Below are 20,148 nucleotides of genomic sequence, written 5' to 3' on the forward strand. Positions count from 1 at the left end.
GTTTACTACTCGAAAAATGTTATCATTATTAATGGTGTCAGCGAAACAAGAGTAAATATAAAAACAACTTTAGGGAAATTTAACATTTTTAATTTGTAAAATTACACTCTACGTAAAAAAGGTCAAAAGAAACGTTTAAATATGAGATTATTTGCACATCCGACAAACTTACTTGATTTTAAAAAACCGCTTCGATATTGGAAGAATAACTAAAAAAAAATCAGACTAGAATTTTTATTTTTTTTTTTTTTGGAAAATCAATTTGCAAGTATTGCCATGCAACAAATTATTCTACAAGCTGTCAATAATCCGAAAAAGTCAATCAAATCTTGCATGATAATTCAGGTGAAGAAAAATTAATTTTTGGGTTCCGGTAACAGGTGAGAAACAATAAATTACTTAACAAAAAATATTCAAAATAATAATTTTTGATCAAAGCTATGATAGCGTCTTTTTTAAATTGCAAATAGTATTTTTTGACTTGGGGTTTTCTCCCCCTTGCTCCGTCCCTGTCAGCCGGTTCTTATTGGACTGCTGGTGAGTGGTTCAGTCTCCAGAAGCATCTTGTGTCGGTTACAGCAGTCGAAAACCAGCAAAAAATTGAACGTCGTTTCTCACAATGTCGAAAAAAGTGAAAAACGCAATCAAAATCAATCAAGTGACCCAGTGATTGTCTATTTTTTCGCTTTGATCCGACAACGCAAGGATACTTGATTTTTGGGGGGAGGAGAGGTAAGAAATTGCATCAATCTACCACATTTCACACAAAAAATGCAATTCATTACTTTAATCAATCGACAATTTAATTCCGTAATAATATACAAGCTGTACCAGAAATTTGTGCTAAATAGTGCAAAACGCCACCACGTAGATGGCGCCTCAATGGCGCGTCGGATAAACAAAAGCGAAATTAAAAGTTTGACATTTGGAAATGTCACATAATTTTTTTATTTGGCGATACTTCGAACTAGATGGCGTTTTTGGCGACCTTGACCCTCGCCATAAGTAAAAATTATCGATTTTGGGGGCTAATTAGCATCAAAGTGGGCTATGTAAATTGCTAAATGTCAGTCGTTTTCGCTCCGAATTCGTGAAATAGTTTCAGTCGGCCATTTTGTCTTATCGTAACATTATTACATTTCCGTTTTCCGTTCGGAATAATTTATGATTAGTTTGAGTAATGTCTCGACGTGTTCACAATTTAATTAACATAAAATGTTGGTTACATCGGCGTTTGTTTGGTCGATAACACACGAGTTTCTCATTAGAATAAGGGTGAATGAATCTAAGGGAACTCTAATTTAGGGTTGGAAGAGAATTATTCGATGAATCTAGCAGTTTTTTCCCATTTATTCGAACGCTTATTGGGGATTTTTATTTTTTATGTTGAAGTGACTGCATTATTTTGATACCGCAAAACGCCATGAACAAGGCTGCCAACGCAAATGTTAGACTTTTGTAGTGTTTTTTTTTGCATTTCAATTTTTGTTATATTTTTTGATGAAATTTTGGGACAGCAATGGACTCCGACAGGATTACCAACGTATGAAAAATTATTGATTTGTAACGTTTAGTTTTTTTCTTATTTTTATTAAACAAGGATGAAAAAAATCTCCAAATTTTGTCAAATATGACCAAAAATTTAGCAAAAACCCAATTATTGCACATTATTAAACCAATAAATTCCAAAATTATGACATTATTTTTGGAAATTCTGTGAATTTAATTATGTTTTTACACCAACAATCATGTTTTTTCCTTGTTTTCATTAAACAAGAACGAAAAAATCTCCAAAGATCGAGAATAACCAAAATTTTTTTTTGGTTTTTGAGAACTTTGATAAAGTCATACAATTTTTTTTGAGTTGGCCCCACTGTATATTTTTGGATGAACTTCTGGTACAGCGTAGGACTTGAACAGAAGTGCCAACGTAGGAGAAATCATTCATTTGCGTCTTTTATTTTCCGAGTTATTCCAAATTAATTGGATAACTTGGGGATTTATTTTTTTGAGCTTGGTAGTAGTTGAAAAAATATCTAATTTTGAAACGGTTACGTATCATTTTTCCTGGTGAAAGTACGTCCAATTGTCTCTAATTATATCAGAAATTCCATTAGAAATAATTATCGTAAAAAATTCCAGACGTAATTTTGTAGTAAGTTTGTAGTTTGAAAAGTTTGATTTTATTTGAAAATTATCTCGCGATTGATTGCCAGCTGCTTCTCTACGATGTATAAAACGATTACACGCTCGGCTTAAATCACAATTTCATACATAAATTTCCATCACAATGAACTAATTACAAACAAAAATCCGTTCAGCTTTCGTCTTCATATTATGCAAGCGAATTGACATTTCGAAACGTTTGTTTGGCATTTAGACAACAAAACAACGACTTTGTGTAATCACTACTTCGAAATTTTACCTGGGCCCATAATTACACCCCAGACACAAAAAAAGGACACTGATGTTTTATCGATCAAAAAAATGCAGTTTAAATGAGTACGGACCTGATAAATCCCGGACGTGTCATGTTTTTATTATCAAGAGGGCCATTAAACAAAATACCAAATTTGAAAAATTATGTCGGCACGCACATTTACCTGAATTCCCGAAAGACCGAACGGTTTAATAATTGAGATTTCGGGGGAGAAACGTTTAATTCATTATTAATTATTTATTATTAATAAAAAAAATCATAACCAAAAAACTAAAAGTTTTAAAAGTACTTGGTTTTTGGGTAATTTTTTGTCTTGTGTTGGTCCTACTGTATTTTTTATAAACAGGACTGGCAACATGGCAACTAATAGTCACCGAATTTTTTCTTCGAAAGCAGTAATTTTCTCAATTAATTTCCCAAAAACTAATGACAGGTCAGCGTTTCTTCGGAATGAGCTCGCGGCATTTTTCAAACTCCGAAACAATATCCTGTTACAAAGCCAACTTACGCAAACTGAAATTTACCACGAATCAGTTACGGATGAACCCATATGGGTCGAACCACGTGTTTCTAATTTCGTCCATAGATGGGCGTTGGACGTACCACATTTTTATCAAATATGGACAGACGCAACGGTACTGTTACAATCCAACCGTGTTTTTTTGGGTTTTGTTGTAATAATTATTCGCGATTATCATAACTTAATTGCGAATTTATAACCGTTTCAACTTCACCGTTAGATGGGATTACGATGTGGGTTAGGTTGGTTGGATTTTTTCCTGACCTTGAGGGATTCCTATTACGCTAATTGACCCGAATTTTGGGTACTTTACTTTCATTGAAGTAGGCGGTGATTGGATCAAGGTGGCTTTGCACGATAAAAAAACGAAAATCAGTGCGAATTTTGCAAAATTAAGGCCAAAAATGAGCTCAACAGGGCCCCAAAACCCCAGAAATTAATTTTGGTTACATTTGCGCCAGGTTGACTTTTGGGCCCAATTTCCAAAAATTGGCAAAATTTGGCAATTTCGAGTGTCAAAACGGAGGATTAAAATAAATTTGAGCTAATTATTGCTTGTACGTTATGATTTCAAGTTTTTTGAAGTTGATTAGCTCAAAAAATCGAAATTTTGGTGCTAACTTGGGTGCTAAATTTAGCACTCTGTCAAATTTGGGTAAATAAAGACCGTTTTGGGAAAAATCTTTACCAGACTTTTAACCGTCTTTAAGGAACATACTGTATAAATTTGGGCCTATTATAATGGCTTGAGGCCTTGTTACCGCTTTTAATTTGGATATATTGGACCAAAAAACTGACTATCAAAGCAAAATTAGGTTAAGTGGGTCTCCTACTTGAAAATTAAGTCGAAAAATGGCTTCCAGAAGGTCCCAAAACCCCAATTACCGAATTCTGGTGCAATTTGACTTTAGTCCCAATTTTCCAAAAAATCTAAAAATGATCAAAGTTGTGCAATTTTGGTGTAAAAAACGTCAGACAATAATAAAATTTTAACTACTGGTCGATTGTAGCTCATTATTTCAAGTCTTACGCTCTGAAAATTAGTTTTTCGAATTTTTGGTGCTAGTGAGGGCGCTAAGTTCTGTAATTTGGGTAAACCTTACCCGATTTTGACGAAATTTTGACGAAACATTTAGTCGGCTTTAGGGAACGTATTTGATAAATTTGAGCCCATTTGAGCAATTTGGGGCCTTGTGATAGCCCCTAATTTGGGTATATTGGATCAAAAAATCCAAAAATCAATACAAAATGCGGTCACAAGGGCCATCTAGTTGAAAAATAAGTCGAAAAATTGATTAAGAAGGCTTCAAAGTCCTCAAATAGCGAATTTTGGAACAATCGAACCGAAATGACTTTGGTTCAAAATTTTCAAAAACTTCCAAAAATAATGAAAATTTTGTCATTTTAGAGTTGAAAAATGATTGTAATCAATTAGGTCAAAAGTTTCCAAAGCCATCTTGTGGTAAAACTTTCCACCCATATTCGCATTATGTCATTCTCGCAACGCACACTTGGATTTAAATTTTAATACCATTCCGAGAAGGTAAACGAACGAATATTTATGTTTCTCATTGTTTACTCATTATTTAAAACGCAGATTTTCTCACACTTCTCCTCGTCCAGTTCTAGTGGAAACTTTCAAATCCAATCTAATTAATTTCAATCACAAGCAGGCGACGTTGCAATCATTTTTTAATTAGAGTTTGTGATTGCTAAACAAATTCGAACGCATCAGAAATATTTGCTTAGCTGTTTCCGGATTTATGTGCACATGAGGAAGTATAATTTTGTGCAATAAATTTGGTAATAAATTATTAGTATTAGATTTTAATTTCTTTTCTAACTGATCAATTGACTTTATTGGCGATTAAGAAATCACGTTGAACAATGTATTATTACTGGTTTAATAGCTTTTTGTACGTTTTTTGTTACACTGAACTTATAATAAAGCAAATATTTTTAAATTTTAATTTCAAGTCACAGATTACAAACTTTTTTTTTATTAATTTTTTAAGTTATCACAAATAACTTTAATTTAAAACGAAATAATCACTAAAAATCGGTAAATTATGCATTACCCGATATTTTTTACACTCAAAATGGCAAAATTTTTATTATTTTTGGAGATTTTTGAAATTTTGGGGCTAAAGTCATTTCGGTCCGATTGCGCCAAAATTCGGTATTTTGGGGTTTTGGGACCTTCTGAATTAATGTTTCGACTTATTTTTTAATTTGGAGGTCCCCATAACCCCATTTTTCGTTAATTTTCAATTTTTTGGTCCACTAGCTTAATTTTGGTACCATAAAAAGGCCCCAAATCATTATAATGGGCCCAAATTTATGCAACACGTTCCTCAATGACGGTAAAACGTCTGGTACAAATTTCAGCCAAAACGGTCATCATTTACCCAAATTTGACTTGGTTTTGGATTTAGGACCCGAGTTAGAGTCAAAATTTTATTTTTTCGGTTAAAAACATTTAAAACTTGAAGTATGAAACGAAACGCGATAATTGACTCGACTTTAGTGTTTTACATTCGAAATAACCAAATTTTGACAATTTTTGGATTTTTTTCAAAATTTGGTCTAAAAGTCAACCTGGTTCGATCGCCACAAAATTTGGTATTTGGGGGTTTTGGGCCCTTCTGAATCCATTTTTCGCCTTGTTTTTCACTTCAAAGGCCCCCAGTCCGCGTTGTAAAGTAGTTTATGTGATTTTTCCTCCGTTTCGCTTCATATTACATCAACTCCGTCTTGCGCTTTTACCAGTTAGAAACGTGGTCGGGTTTCAAGCAGGAGGAGAATTGAATTCAGTCATTGGTTGGTCGTTGTCGCGAGAGGTGTTTATAGCAGTGAGAGACATCGATCGGTTTTTCCGGTATGTAATTTTTAATGTGTGTTCGATTTCAAAGGTTTTTTTTTCGAATTGAGGGATTGATTGAGGTAAGGTGGGCCTTGCATTAAATTTTGAGGAATTTGCGTGAAAGTTGAGGGTAATTAGGAGGCGCCATGGCTGGGGAGGGATTAGTGAAGGGTGATTTATGAGGAAGGGATAATTCTGTTGTTGAGTGAGTGGTTTTCCTCTTGGAATTTATTAATTTATTATTGGAAAGATTAGGCTAAGTTTCGGGTAAATAACACGAATTTGATGTCATTTGTGTTTGTTGTTTAATTTGGGATAAATTGTTAATCGTTTTGTGGCTGTTTTTTAACCTTGCTTCAGCCAACGTGAAAATATTTAATTTGAAAAATGCAAACTTTTCGATGATGCAATTAAGGCTCGTTGCAGTTCATTCTAGTTGCTATTAGGCCTCAAAATTGCGTTAAAAAATATTGGCTCGAACTAACCGAAAAAAATTCTTGTTTATGACTACGCGTAAAATCCTGAGCTCGCCTCAAATGAAATAAAAAAATCATACCTTTCGAACTTGATATTTTTTCAAAATGAGATTTGGTACAATTACAGACCTGGTTAACGTCTATTGACTGCTAAAATTTCATTCGGAAATATTGATTGGAAGTTGATGAAAAAAATTCTTCTTTGTTAGGAGATGATTATTAACGTAATTTTGTTGTAGCTTGATTTAAAAAATTATATCTTATGAACCGTCAACGTTTTTGCAACGTGATTGGGGGTACTTACAGGTTTGGCACAGGTCTACCAACCCCTCAAAACGCCACTAATGTCCACTTTTTATTTATGAAGTAAAAAAAATTTTATTCAGGAAAAAATTGGACCACTTAAATTTTAGACTTGAATTTTTTTCCAAGCGTTTGGTTTGAGATTTTTTCCTGAAATTTCAGAGGTGTACACAACTCGACCAGGCCTACCACCACACAAAATTTCGTTCAAAAATATTGATTGGAAGTTTACGAAAAAAATTCTTGTTTGTTACGTTGTTTAAAAACGTGATTTTTCTTCAACTTAGTTTAAAAAAAAACATATCTTGTGAAGCGTCAACGTTTTTGCAACGTGATTTGGGGTAATTACAGGTCTGGCAGGGGCCTACCAACTTCTCAAAAGGCATTAATGTCCACGTTTTATTTTTGAAGTAAAAAAATTTTTATTCAGGAAAAAATTGGACCACTTAAATTTTAGACTTGAATTTTTTTCCAAGCGTTTGGTTTGAGATTTTTTCCTGAAATTTCAGGGGTGTACACAACTCGACCAGGCCTACCACCACACAAAATTTCGTTCAAAAATATTGATTGGAAGTTTACGAAAAAAATTCTTGTTTGTTACGTTGTTTAAAAAGGTGATTTTTCTTCACTTAATTAAAAACAATATATATCTTGTGAATGGTCAACATTTTTGCAACGTGATTTGGGGTAATTACAGGTCTGGCAGGGGCCTACCAACCTCTCAAAAGGCATTAATGTCTACGTTTTATTTTTTTTTGAAGTAAAAAAATTTTTATTCAGGAAAAAATTGGACCACTTAAATTTCAGACTTGATTTTTTTGCAAGCGTTTGGTTTGAGATTTTTTCCTGAAATTTCAGGGGTGTACACAACTCGACCAGGCCTACCACCACACAAAATTTCGTTCAAAAATATTGATTGGAAGTTTACGAAAAAAATTCTTGTTTTTTACGTTGTTTAAAAAGGTGATTTTTCTTCACTTAATTAAAAAAAAATATATCTTGTGAATGGTCAACATTTTTGCAACGTGATTTGGGGTAATTACAGGTCTGGCAGGGGCCTACCAACCTCTCAAAAGGCATTAATGTTCACGTTTTATTTTTGAAGTAAAAAAATTTTTATTCAGGAAAAAATTGGACCACTTAAATTTCAGACTTGATTTTTTTGCAAGCGTTTGGTTTGAGATTTTTTCCTGAAATTTCAGGGGTGTACACAACTCGACCAGGCCTACCACCACACAAAATTTCGTTCAAAAATATTGATTGAAAGTTTACGAAAAAAATTCTTGTTTGTTACGTTGTTTAAAAAGGTGATTTTTCTTCACTTAATTAAAAAAAAATATATCTTGTGAATGGTCAACATTTTTGCAACGTGATTTGGGGTAATTACAGGTCTGGCAGGGGCCTACCAACCTCTCAAAAGGCATTAATGTTCACGTTTTATTTTTGAAATAAAAAAAATTTTATTCAGGAAAAAATTGGACCACTTAAATTTCAGATTTGATTTTTTTGCAAGCGTTTGGTTTGAGATTTTTCCCTCAAATTTCAGGGGTGTACACAACTTGATCAGGCCCACCAACTCACAAAATTTCGTTTGAAAATATTACAAGATGTAGGAGATATGAATTTAAAAAAATATTTTTTTCGTTAATGTTTAATGAAATAAATGTGTGACAAGGCAATTGAACCCAGAACCCCATCTGGTCATTAAAATCGAGTGAGTCACCCGTAAGCAGATGTCTTCCATACAAAACAATTACTGGAAGTAATTCTAGCAACTTTTGAAATTCCAAACTCACCCAAATCGTCGATTTCCAACCGTTGAGATTCCGCAATAATTGACATTTCTTGTATTGAGCTAATGGCTTATTGTTAAGCGCATTTGTTGCGATAATTTCGGAGTTGAAAAGAATCGATTTCACTTGACTCTTGAAGATTAGATGACCGGAAATTTTTTTATCGAGTCAATTCTCTTCCATTAGGCGCTGAAAAAACCACTTGACCACTTCTTCTCGAGACAATTAGGAGGATTGTTCGTTATTATAACTGTTCACGAGAGAGCAAAATCAAGAATAAGAAAAGTAAATAATTCGAAAAGCTAACGGCGGTTTGGAACAAAATCGCGAAAATAATATTTGACACGAAACTGTGCTAAAATAATTCATCGCACGTTTAGAATAAATCACATATTTATTATAGATGACGCAATTTTGAAATTGGCACGAGGTTCGTGAAATGGATTTTTCGAATTCCGGTGATGCGTGGGAGCTTTATTTGATAAGAGCAAGTGTGGGAGGTTGAGGATGTGTTTGATTTGATTTATTCGTAATTTCTAAACGGAACGACCTACGGAAATGCCCTTTTGGACCCCGATGAGTCTGTTACAGATATACTAAACCCCAAAATTTCATTTTGAAAAAATGTCTAGTTCGGAAGATATAAATGTTTGAATTTGGGTTAAGCCGAAATTACGTTTTCAGTTCATGAGACCAAGCATGATTTTTTTTCGCAAGGTTACGATTAAAATTTTCGAACAAAATTTAGGGAGGTGATAGCCATTGACCAGCTCTATAATTGCCCAAAATTTCATTTTGAAAAAACGTCGGGTTCCGGAGATAAGAATTTTTTAATTTAAGTTGGGGGAAAATTAGATTTTTGCCTCCTCACATAAACAAAATTTTTTGCAAACTGTTGTAACTAATATTTTTTAATGATATTTTGGGAGTTAATACACATTATATGGGGCTATAATTGCACAAAATTTCATTACTGAAATATGTCTCGTGTGGAAGATATGAGTTTTTGAAGTTTTTGAAGTGAAGTTAGATTTTGGCCATCTGACGCCAAAGATGAATTTTTTTCGGAAAGTTGCGATCGATATTTTTAGACGAAATTTTGGAAGATAATAGTCATTGTCGAGTTCTATAATTGCGCAAAATCTCATTACGAAAAAGAGTCGGGTACCGAAGATATGAATTTTTAAATTTGAGTCAAGGGAAAATTAAATTTTTGCCATCTCTCATAAACAAAAATTTTTTCCAGACTGTTGCAGCCAACATTTTTTAATGATATTTTGGAAATTACTAGACATTATTTAGGTCTACAATTGTACAAAATTTCATTGTTAAATGAAATTACGTTTAAAAGATATAAATTTTTGAAATGAAATTGAAAAAAAAATAGATTTTTCCCATTTTGCACCAAACATGAATTTTTTTCACAAAGTTTCAATAAATATTTTTGAACGATATTTTGGGAGCCTATAGTCATTGTCCAGGTCCGTAATTGCTTAAAATCTCATTACGAAAAAGTGTTGGGTTCGGAAGATATGAATTTTTAAATTTAAGTTAAGCGAAAATTAAATTTATTCCATCTCTCAGAAACAAAAATTTTTTCAGACTGTTGCAGCCCATATTTTTTAATTATATTTTAGGAATTACTAGTTATTATTTGGGTCTACAATTGTACAAAATTTCATTGTTAAATGAAATTACGTTTAAAAGATATAAATTTTTGAAATGAAATTGAAAAAAAAAATTGATTTTTCCCATCTTGCACCAAACATGAATTTTTTTCACAAAGTTTCAAAAAATATTTTCGAGCGATATTTTGGGAGCCTATAGTCATTGCCCAGGTCCGTCATTGCTTAAAATCTCATTACGAAAAAGTGTCGGGTTCGGAAGATACGAATTTTTAAATTAAGTTGAATGAAAAAAAATACGCTTAGAATAACAAGTTTTTAAAGTCTTTAATTCGGACAGTAAACGAAATTCAACAATGCCGTTTTGGCCTGATTTAGTCCTTGTTGTTATCTACAAACTGGCAAAAATTCATTAAAAAATTTGAACCGGAACACTGTCAAAAACTTTGTTTTTGAAATAACCAAAACTAGTGGTGACGCACATTTTGAAAATGTGTATCTTTGACACTACTCTTTTGTTTCGAATGAAATTTTGTGTGGTGGTAGGCCTGATCAAGTTGTGCTCACTCCTGAAATTTTAGGAAAAAAATTCACCAAAGACCCTTGAAAAAAAATCAAGAATCACCCTCGAAACCTCGAATCTTTGCTGTTTTCAGATCTCGAATTTCGTGTCATCTAAACCAGTCTTTCCACCTATTCTAACTGTCCCATCTCATTACCATATCGTGTAAACTAGTCGCAAACGTGACCTAAACTTGAAAAACTAAAATCCTTAATAATTTCCTCTTGGGGTGTTTTTGAACGAAGAAAATCGGCAAACAATTACACGCTCAGCGAATTAGTTCTCTGAAGGTTAACGAAATTTCTACAATTGCCAAGTTAATCTGCTTGACACCAGAAAACGACCTTGCAACACTAGAATAAGTCTTAACGAGATTAAAACCGGATTTAAATAGAATAGAGGAAGCGGCGATGCATTGTTTTTTTGCTGCAAAAATAATAATCAACTTTTGCGAAATTTTCTCAAATTAGAAAGTATTCAGTTTCTGGGATAAATCGTCGAGTAAAAGTAAAATGACAAGGTTGGTGCATTTATCGCCGTTACAAATTTGATTTTCCTATTTGTTTCAACTAAATTAAGTAATGGAATCAATTAAATCGAATTAGAAAGTCAATTAAATCAATCGGCGACCTTCCCTGTTCCATTTAACGCTCCGAGACATCTGTTTTGTGCATTGAAACACATCGAGTTAGAAAATGGTAATTGGATGAAAAAATTCACTGTGACTTGGTCGAGGATAAACCGATAACAAATAGAAAAAATTATGTTTTATGTAAGGTTGCAAAAAGCTAATTAAAAATTTATTTTATTGAGAACAGTCTGAAAAAATTTTTGTTTATGAGAGATGGATAAAATTTAATTTCCCTTAACTAAAATTTAAAAATTCATATCTTCTGTATCCGACTCTTTTTCGTAATGAGATTTTGAGCAATTACGGACCTGGACAATGACTATGAGCTCCCAAAATACCGTTCGAAAATATTTATTAGAACTTTGTGAAAAAAAATCATGTTTGGTGTAAGATGGCAAAAATCTATTTTTTTTTCAATTTTATTTCAAAAATTTATATCTTCTAAACGTAAATTAATTTAACAATGAAATTTTGTACAGTTGTAGACCTAAATAATATCTATTAATTCCCAAAATATTATTGAAAAATATTACCTGCAACAGTCTGAAAAAATTTTTGTTTATGAGAGATGGCAAAAATTTCATTTTCTCTTGACTCAAATATAAAAATTCATATCTTCTGTCCCCGATTTTTTTTCGTAATGAGATTTTGAGCAATTACGGACCTGGACAATGACTGTGAGCTCACAAAATATCGTTCGAAAATATTTATTGGAACTTTGTGAAAAAAATTCATGTTTTGTGCAAGATGGCAAAAATCTATTTTTTTTTTCAATTTTATTTTAAAAATTTATATCTTCTAAACGTAAATTAATTTAACAATGAAATTTCGTACATTTGTAGATCTTGATAATATCTAGTAATTTCCAAAATATTATTAAAAAATATTGGCTCCAACAGTCTGAAAAAAATTTTGTTTATGAGAGATGGCAAAAATTTCATTTTCCCTTGACTCAAATTTAAAAATTCATATCTTCTGTACCCGACTCTTTTTCGTAATGAGATTCTTCGCAATTACGGACTTGGACAATGACTATGAGCTCCCAAAATATCGTTCGAAAATATTTATTGGGACTTTGTGAAAAAAATTCAAGTTTGGTGCCAGATGGCAAAAATCTATTTTTTTTTCAATTTTATTTTAAAAATTCATATCTCCTAAACGTGATTTAATCTAACAATGAAATTTTGCACAATTGTAGACCTCAATAATGTCTAGTAATTTCCAAAATATTATTAAAAAATATTGGCTGCAACAGTCTGCAAAAAATATTGTTTATGAGAGATGGCAAAAATTTAATTTTCCCTCAACTTACATTTAAAAATTCATATCTTCCAAACCTGACTTTTTTTCGTAATGAGATTTTAAGCAATTACGGACCTGGACCATGACTATGAGCTCCCACAATATCGTTCGAAAATATTTATCGGAACTTTGTGAAAAAAATTCATGTTTGGTGCAAGGTGGCAAAAATCTAATTTTCCTTCAAGTCCATTTTAAAAATTTATATCTTGTAAACGTGACTTAATTTAACAATGAAATTTTGTACATTTGTAGACCCAAATGATATCTAGTAATTCCTAAAATATCATTAAAAAATATTGGCTGCAAAAGTCTGAAAAATTTTTTGTTATTGAGAGATGTCAAAAATTTAATTTTCCCTCAATTTACATTTAAAAATTCATATCTTCCGAACCTGACTTTTTTTCGTAATGAGATTCTAAGTAATTACGGACCTGGACAATGACTATGAGCTCCCAAAATATCGTTCGAAAATATTTATCGGAACTTTGTGAAAAAAATTCATGTTTGGTGGAAGATGACAAAAATCTATTTTTTTTTTCAATTTTATTTCAAAAATTTATATGTTCCAAACGTGATTTAATTTAACAATGAAATTTTGTAATTGTAGACTTAGATAATGTGTAGTAATTCCCAAAACATCATTAAAAAATATTGGCTGCAACAGTCGGAAAAAAATTTGTTTGAAATTTTTGGCCAATTCTAACACAATCTTATTCTTTCATCCAAGTGTCTTGTCCTTGATTCCCCAAAAGTTCAGTGACCAAAACTCCCCGAAGCATGAAGATTGCTTGATTTTTACAACTTGCAAATATTAACAAAACAAACATAAAAAATTAGTTAAATTTTAGACGTAACCTCTTATCGATTGAATCGCCTTGAAGATGGAAAATGTCCTCGGAATGACCTGCGGTTTGGAATAATCGACGTTCTTTTGTTGCAGAAACCACGCCTTTTCGAATTTTTCGGATGTTTCGTTGACTTTCCACGAATGGACAAGGTGTTAGCTCAAGGTGAGTTTTTTTTCCTCTTCAAAGATGACTCGACCATATTTTTGGCCATCGAAAAACGTGATGAATGAAAGTCGAAACGTCGTGTAGAAAGTGGTGAAATTTCATTTTGGTTTCGTTTGAAAATTATTATTGCGTGTCATGATGCCAATTTTATGTTGCCATAAACGCCAATTTTACGCCACTTAAAGCAATGTGGAAAAAATATGCATAAAATAAAGTTTTACTTTTGTTGAGTCATTTTTTCTAATAAATATTTCCCATCTGACAAATAACAAGACTTGAGATCAAGCAGATAACGTTAGGAAACAATCCCGACAGGTAAATGCGAATTTCGTTCGAATTTTATTTCCTGAGAGCAATTAGACTTGAGTAAACTAATAAAACGTTGCGGTGGAATGATTGGAGAAGAGCCAAAAGGTCTAAAAATACGCAAGGAACTCGAACAGGAAGCTTCGGCTTGTTTTAGTCAATTTTTAAACAACTCTTCAATAAAAGAACGTCCTCCAATTCGTCCTTGCCGAACTTTATCGATGACTAATTGATTACACTAATACCTACGTCATTTTTAATCCCAGAGGGGTTTTTACTAATAGTCTGTGTTAGAAATTCTCTTATTTTGCTCACGGTTTGATTGCCAAACGCCTCGAGCCAAGTGATGGTCTTGAATTTTAATGAGTGAAAAAACAGGTATGTAACGATTTTTTGACAACAAATGTAATAACTCGGCTTCGCCTCGTCCAATTTTCACGAAAATTGTGCTAGACATTACCAAGGCCCTTGGTAACTCGCGTCTGAAGTTTGAACAAAATCTGATTATCAGAAGTGATTCTATGGACAAAAAAAATATTGAAAAATTTTCGCAACAATTTAAATTTTGTCTTATCGTCACGTTTTTTGTAAACAAACGTGTATTGTATTGTAAACATTTGGCGGCGTAAAAATCGATTGTCCAGCGTCAACATTTGCGGAAAAACGCTCTTGGTAATGAAGTTGTGATAAAATATTAGTAAATTTTTCTGTTGACGGAAGAAACGTTGCAAAATCTCGTTTCAAAAGAACAGGTTACTGGCCTTAATTCAGATTAATTATTTGGATCGATCGTGCTTGAGCGAATTGATGAGATAAACGAAGACGTGTTTTTTGCTCATTAACAAACATTTCAACGAAAAGTATTAGAGAAACTCGAGAAAATTCCTGTTCTTTTAATTAATTCGCATACGAGGAATTTGTTGTTTGATAATCTTTTTTTTTTTTGACCGAAGTGGTATTTTTAGAAAAGTGAATCATTAAAAATTGATCAACATTACGAGTTTCACTCTGTTGGCAAAGCAATTAATCGGATGATGAAATCGGAAAAATAATTAGATGTCGACTCGAAAGGGAAAAAAATTGATTCATCTTGGAGGAAATTAATTTCCTGTCGGGTTTGGGAACCGCAGATATTGATAATTATTTATTTATTTAGCGACAAATTCTATGAAATTTCGATTATCTAACAACTAAGATCAGAAAACGCAAATTTTGAAAATTTTCTAGTTCAACAGTGCTAAAGCCATTTGGGCCGGTCTTAATAATCTAATTGGGTTCAAATTTTAAACACGACCTTTCTATCATAGTGGCAATGTTTTGCGAAAATTTCATTCAAATCGGTTGAGGCAGAGCCGATTTATGGCAGTAGGGTGCTAAGTTAGCACCCAATTTTCAAAATTTTCGAAATTTGCTGTTTACGACCAAGCCAACCATTGTAAACCTAATCTGACTTTAGATTCGTTCAAAACGGCCCAAAATCCATACGTGGTCTAAATTTCATCGCAATCTGATCAAAACTAAAGTCAAAAAATAGGTTTTTTGGAAATTTTTTGCAAAAATTATTTTAGGCCGATTGTTACCAAATTTGGTATTTGGGGGTTTTGGGGCCTTCTGGTTCTGTTTCCGGTATTAAAAATTTGATAAAATGAAAGGGGGCGATTGTAGCCTCACGTGCATCCTTTGGAGCGTCTTTACGACCACTTGTATTACTCGCAAACGAATCAATTTAATCAAAATCTAACGTTACATTTGCTTAGATCGGCTCAAAGTCCATACGTGGTCCAAATTTCATCGCAATCTGATCAAAACTAAAGTCAAAAAATAGGTTTTTTGGAAATTTTTGCGCTAAAATTATTTTAGGCCGATTGTCACCAAATTTGGTATTTGGGGGTTCTGGGGCCTTCTGGTTCTATTTCCGGTACTAAAAATTCGATAAAATGAAAGGGGGCTATTGTAGCCCCACGTGCATCATTTGGAGCGTCTTTACGACCACTTCTGTTACTCGCAAACGAATCAATTTAATCAAAATCTAACGTTACATTTGCTCAGAACGGCTCAAAGTCCATATGTGGTCCAAATTTCATCGCAATCTGATCAAAACTAAAGTCAAAAAATAGGTTTTTTGGAAAATTTTCGCTAAAATTATTTTGGGCCGATTGTTACCAAATTTCGTATTTGGGGGTTTTGGGGCGTTCTCGTTCTGTTTTCGGTATTAAAAATTCGATAAAATGTGAGGGGGCACCTGTACAAATAAATGTTGGGAATTATGTCAATTTTTTTTTGCAGCCTCTTCTCCGGCCCTTTGACCATCTGGCATGTCCCTCCATTCTTACCTCCGGCATCGACCTCCAGGCCGCAAAAAGTAAAATGTACAGCAACCGCAAAGCTTTCGCCGTTAAATGCACACTGGGCATCATCGCCATCTACTTCTTCGTCCATGTGTTGACCACCAGTAGGGCCACGGAGGCCATCCGCGAGTTGCAACAGTCGGGGCGTAATCTCGCAGCCCTCGAGCCCATGGACCCGCTTGATGAAGCCACCAAGGCACCTTCCACTACACCTCAGAGCGTCGTCAACGTGTTTGAAAGGGTGAAGGAGATCACCAGGTGTCTGGACCGGCCTATGGCCCCCAGGGTGCAGCAAAGGGGCGACTATTGGGTGCTCTACAACTACGTCATGGCTGAAAAAAAGTTTAAATGTCAAGAGAGTGTGACGTATACGACGCATGCCGATTATTCCTTCATGGACAATCTGTTGCCTTTGCTGGACAGGTGGAGGGGGCCCGTGAGTCTGGCCCTGCATGCGCCAGGGACGGATTTTAAAAACACGTTAGAGTCCATCGCCTATTTGAGGGACTGTACGGAGGGGCTGGTCCGGGAGTTGGTCACGTTTCATGTGTATTTTAGCACGAAACATGTACCGAAAGAAGTAGGTTCATACTTTATTAATTTTTTTCAACCCCTTCTATTCGTCAGAACGGGCTCAAATTTCATACGCGGGCTACTAAACCTACTCGAGACATACCCGAAAAATTTCATCCAAATCACTCAAAGCCTAGCTGAGTTATGACCACCACCAAGTAAGGGTGTTAACTTAGCACCCTGATTTCAACAACTTGACCTTTTGTGTCAAAACTTTACATTTTTAAGACAATTTGACCACAGATTTGGACAAAGCGGCCCAATATTGAGGATTGGTTTAAATTTCGTTATAATAGTCTCAAAAATAAAGTCAAAAAACTAGATTTTTGAAAATTTGGGCGTAAAATTTTTCCGGCCCGTTTGCAACAAAACTTGGTTTTTGGGGGTTTTGGGACCTTCTGAATCGATTTTTAGAGTTGAAAATTTTGTAAAATTTTAGGGGGCCTCCCTAGCCCCATGTCCGATTTTCGACCGCTTGTTTTAAAAATACAAGATTCCAATTTTACACAGTGGTTATGTAGGGCCGTAACAAGGTATCTTGTAAATTTCTGTTAAATCGGTCAAGGCAATGCCGATTAAAGTATCTTTGTTCAAATAAAAAATAGAATTCACAAAAGGTGGGTTTTTAATTAATTTTTTTATGATTTTCTTGATAAGTGTGATGTCATGTGCACATCTTTACCTTGATTTGAACAATGAAGTGACTAATTTATTTTTCGTACTTGAAATTTGTTGCTTAATCAAGCGGTTTCGAAGAGTTTTACGTCATTGATTGTCTTTAACAGGTTTTAAGAGACTCATCGAGTGATTTTAATCAATTAAATTTTTTTTTGTGGCTGCAAAATTAGGCCAGTCAGTAATCGAGACTCAATTTTTTTCGATTTTTTTCCAAATTTAAAAAAAAAATTGGAAATTTTTTGACTATGGTTTCTTGAAAAAAAAAAAAGGTTTTTAGGGGTTTTGTCCCTTTCTAATTTCATTTCTGGTGTTGGAAATTTGGTAGAGTCTGAGGGATCACCGGTAGCCTCGATCTCCAACGTTTGGAGCTCCATTTTGCCCCCTTCTACTTCATCTATAGTATTTAAATTTCACACATGGCTTAGTTGGTATATTTCTAACATATCTGCCAAATTTCGCACAATTCGGCCAAGGCGGAGCCGAGTTATTGATGGTGCTAAGTAGTGGTGCTAACTTAGCACCCAAACTTTCACATTTCGGCCATTGCGTCTAAATTAGAAATGGAAAATTGAAACCGATTACATATTTAGTCACTCTAAGCCTGCCTACACCAACTGTGCAAGTTTCATGAAGTTTGGACGATTTTGAAAATTCAAAAAACCTAAATTTTCGAAATTTTGGTTTTGGTGTTTTTGCTCTGATCGCTCTGAATTTCGGTATATTTGGGTTTTTGGGCCCTCTGAGTCGATTTCCAGTGTCAAAAGTTGCAAAAAATGTTTTTTTTGCAGGTTCCTCGCCACAACCACGTCTTCACCGAGCTTTACAACTGCTCCCTTCCTCCACCTTTTCTTAACGTTTCTTCGAGTCAAATGTACAAAAACCAGAAGAAGCTTCTGTATCCGGTCAATGTGGGTCGAAACGTTGCACGCGAAACGGCCCAAACTCACTACATTCTTCCATCAGACATCGAACTCTATCCCAGTCCTAATATCATTCCGCAATTTCTTGCAATGATTGCCGAAAATCGCGGTCCTTTGCTCAGTAAAAATCCCAAAGTGTTTCCTCTTCATTTGTTCGAAGTGAGTGCCAATCAGCAAGTACCCGAAAGCAAGACAAAGTTGATTGAAATGTTGAATAATGGTACTGCCGTATCGTTTCATAAAAAACTTTGTCCCGGTTGTCATAATATACCAAAAGCGAAAGAGTGGCAAATGGCGAAAGAAACCGATGACCTGAAGGTGTTTCACGTTGGGAAACGAAACGGAAGGTATATACATTGGGAGCCGATCTTTATAGGCACGCATGCCGATCCTTTATACGACGAAAGGTTGAGTTGGGAGGGAAAAAGCGATAAGATGACTCAGGTGGGTATTACATTACCATTAACTAGAAAAATATCAATTGGACGTCAAAAATAGTGACAGATTTGGAATCCTGGGACGATTTTACGTCAGATAAGTGTGGTTCCGGTCGTTTCGGGTGCCAAGTATGTTTAAAAATTAGATTTTCCAGTTGATTTCACATTTTGACAAAAATTATTTTCGAAAATATTTATTTTCTCGGCCAATTTTTGACCAATTTTGATCAAATTTGGACAGGTAATATAGAATGATAGGTTCGTTTTACTACAATAGAATTGGTTAATTACTTAGTGCCGTTTTGGAATTATTGCCGAATTTTCGATAATTGAGTTTTTTTTTCTAAAATTCATAATTTTTGGGCGATAACTCTAAAAGTACAAGAAGTACTTGAAAAATAGTGACAGATTTGGAATCCTGGGACGATTTTACGTCAGATAAGAGTGGTTCCGGTCGTTTCAGGTGCCAAATAGGTCCAAAAATTTGATTTTCCAGTTGATTTTACATTTTGACAATAATTATTTCCAAAAATATTTATTTTCTTGGCCAATTTTCAAACAATTTTGATAAAATTTGGACAGCTAATATAGAATGATAGGTTCGTTTTACTACAATAGAATTGGTTAATTACTAAGTGCCGTTTTGGAATTATAGCCAAATTTGTGATAATTAAGTTTTTTTTCTAAAATTCATAATTTCTGGGCGATAACTCTAAAAGTACAAGAAGTACTTGAAAAATAGTCACAGATTTGGAATCGTCAGACAATTCTACGTCAGTTAAGCCTGGTTCAGCTTTTGTTGAGTCACATAATTATCCAAAAATTGACATTTTCCAGTTGACTTTAAATTTTGACAAAAAATTTCGAAACAATTAAGTTTCTGGTCCTTTTTTTGGTCAATTTTTTTTGAAAAAAGGTATATCTGACGTAAAATGAGCCGAGGAAGCCAAATTTGCAAGAAGGGCGCCGATCCGAGCACTCCTTTCGGAGATATAAGCAAAAATTTGATTTTTTTTTTCAATTTTTAGGGATACGCTCTGTGCGTGTTGGATTACGACTTTCTCATCCTCAACAACGCCTTTCTCGTCCACCGACCGGGCATAAAAGTCTACAAAAAAGACCAAAAGCGTGCAATGTTGGCCGCAAAAACCAATCAACTCATCAAAAAGATAATTTTTCCAGAACTGAAAGTGTTGTATGGGGTGAAAAAAGGCTGTGCTGTGTAATTAGTGGTGTAAATGAACGAACGACGCTTCAAAAAGCCATAAGAAATATTATCTAGTGTGTATCGATGTACTCAAACAGTGGACGGATTTTTTGTTATTAATTGTTGCTTTGAAATTATCGAAATTTTATTT

At 33.9% G+C, this 20,148-nt stretch overlaps 1 protein-coding gene across 5 annotated transcripts; it reads left to right on the top strand.

Moving 5' to 3' along the window:
- Nucleotides 1-519: 519 nt before the first annotated feature.
- On the top strand, nucleotides 520-20,016 carry LOC661089 (beta-1,4-glucuronyltransferase 1). Of its 5 annotated transcripts, none has more exons than XM_008200480.3 (5): nucleotides 520-732; nucleotides 13,456-13,525; nucleotides 16,121-16,762; nucleotides 18,222-18,797; nucleotides 19,819-20,016. In XM_008200480.3, exons 3-5 carry the CDS (start codon nucleotides 16,202-16,204, stop codon nucleotides 20,014-20,016), a joined length of 1,335 nt encoding a protein of 444 aa, XP_008198702.1. In that variant the 5' UTR covers nucleotides 520-732; nucleotides 13,456-13,525; nucleotides 16,121-16,201. The 5 variants fall into 5 exon arrangements, with proteins under 5 accessions (XP_008198702.1, XP_008198701.1, XP_008198700.1 ...); XM_008200479.3 differs by lacking the exon at nucleotides 520-732 and adding an exon at nucleotides 5,688-5,838; XM_008200478.3 differs by lacking the exon at nucleotides 520-732 and adding an exon at nucleotides 5,746-5,903.
- Nucleotides 20,017-20,148: the final 132 nt, after the last annotated feature.

This window comes from Tribolium castaneum, chromosome 7 (genome assembly GCF_031307605.1).
Source record: "Tribolium castaneum strain GA2 chromosome 7, icTriCast1.1, whole genome shotgun sequence".
NCBI classification, from domain to species: Eukaryota; Metazoa; Arthropoda; class Insecta; order Coleoptera; family Tenebrionidae; genus Tribolium; species Tribolium castaneum.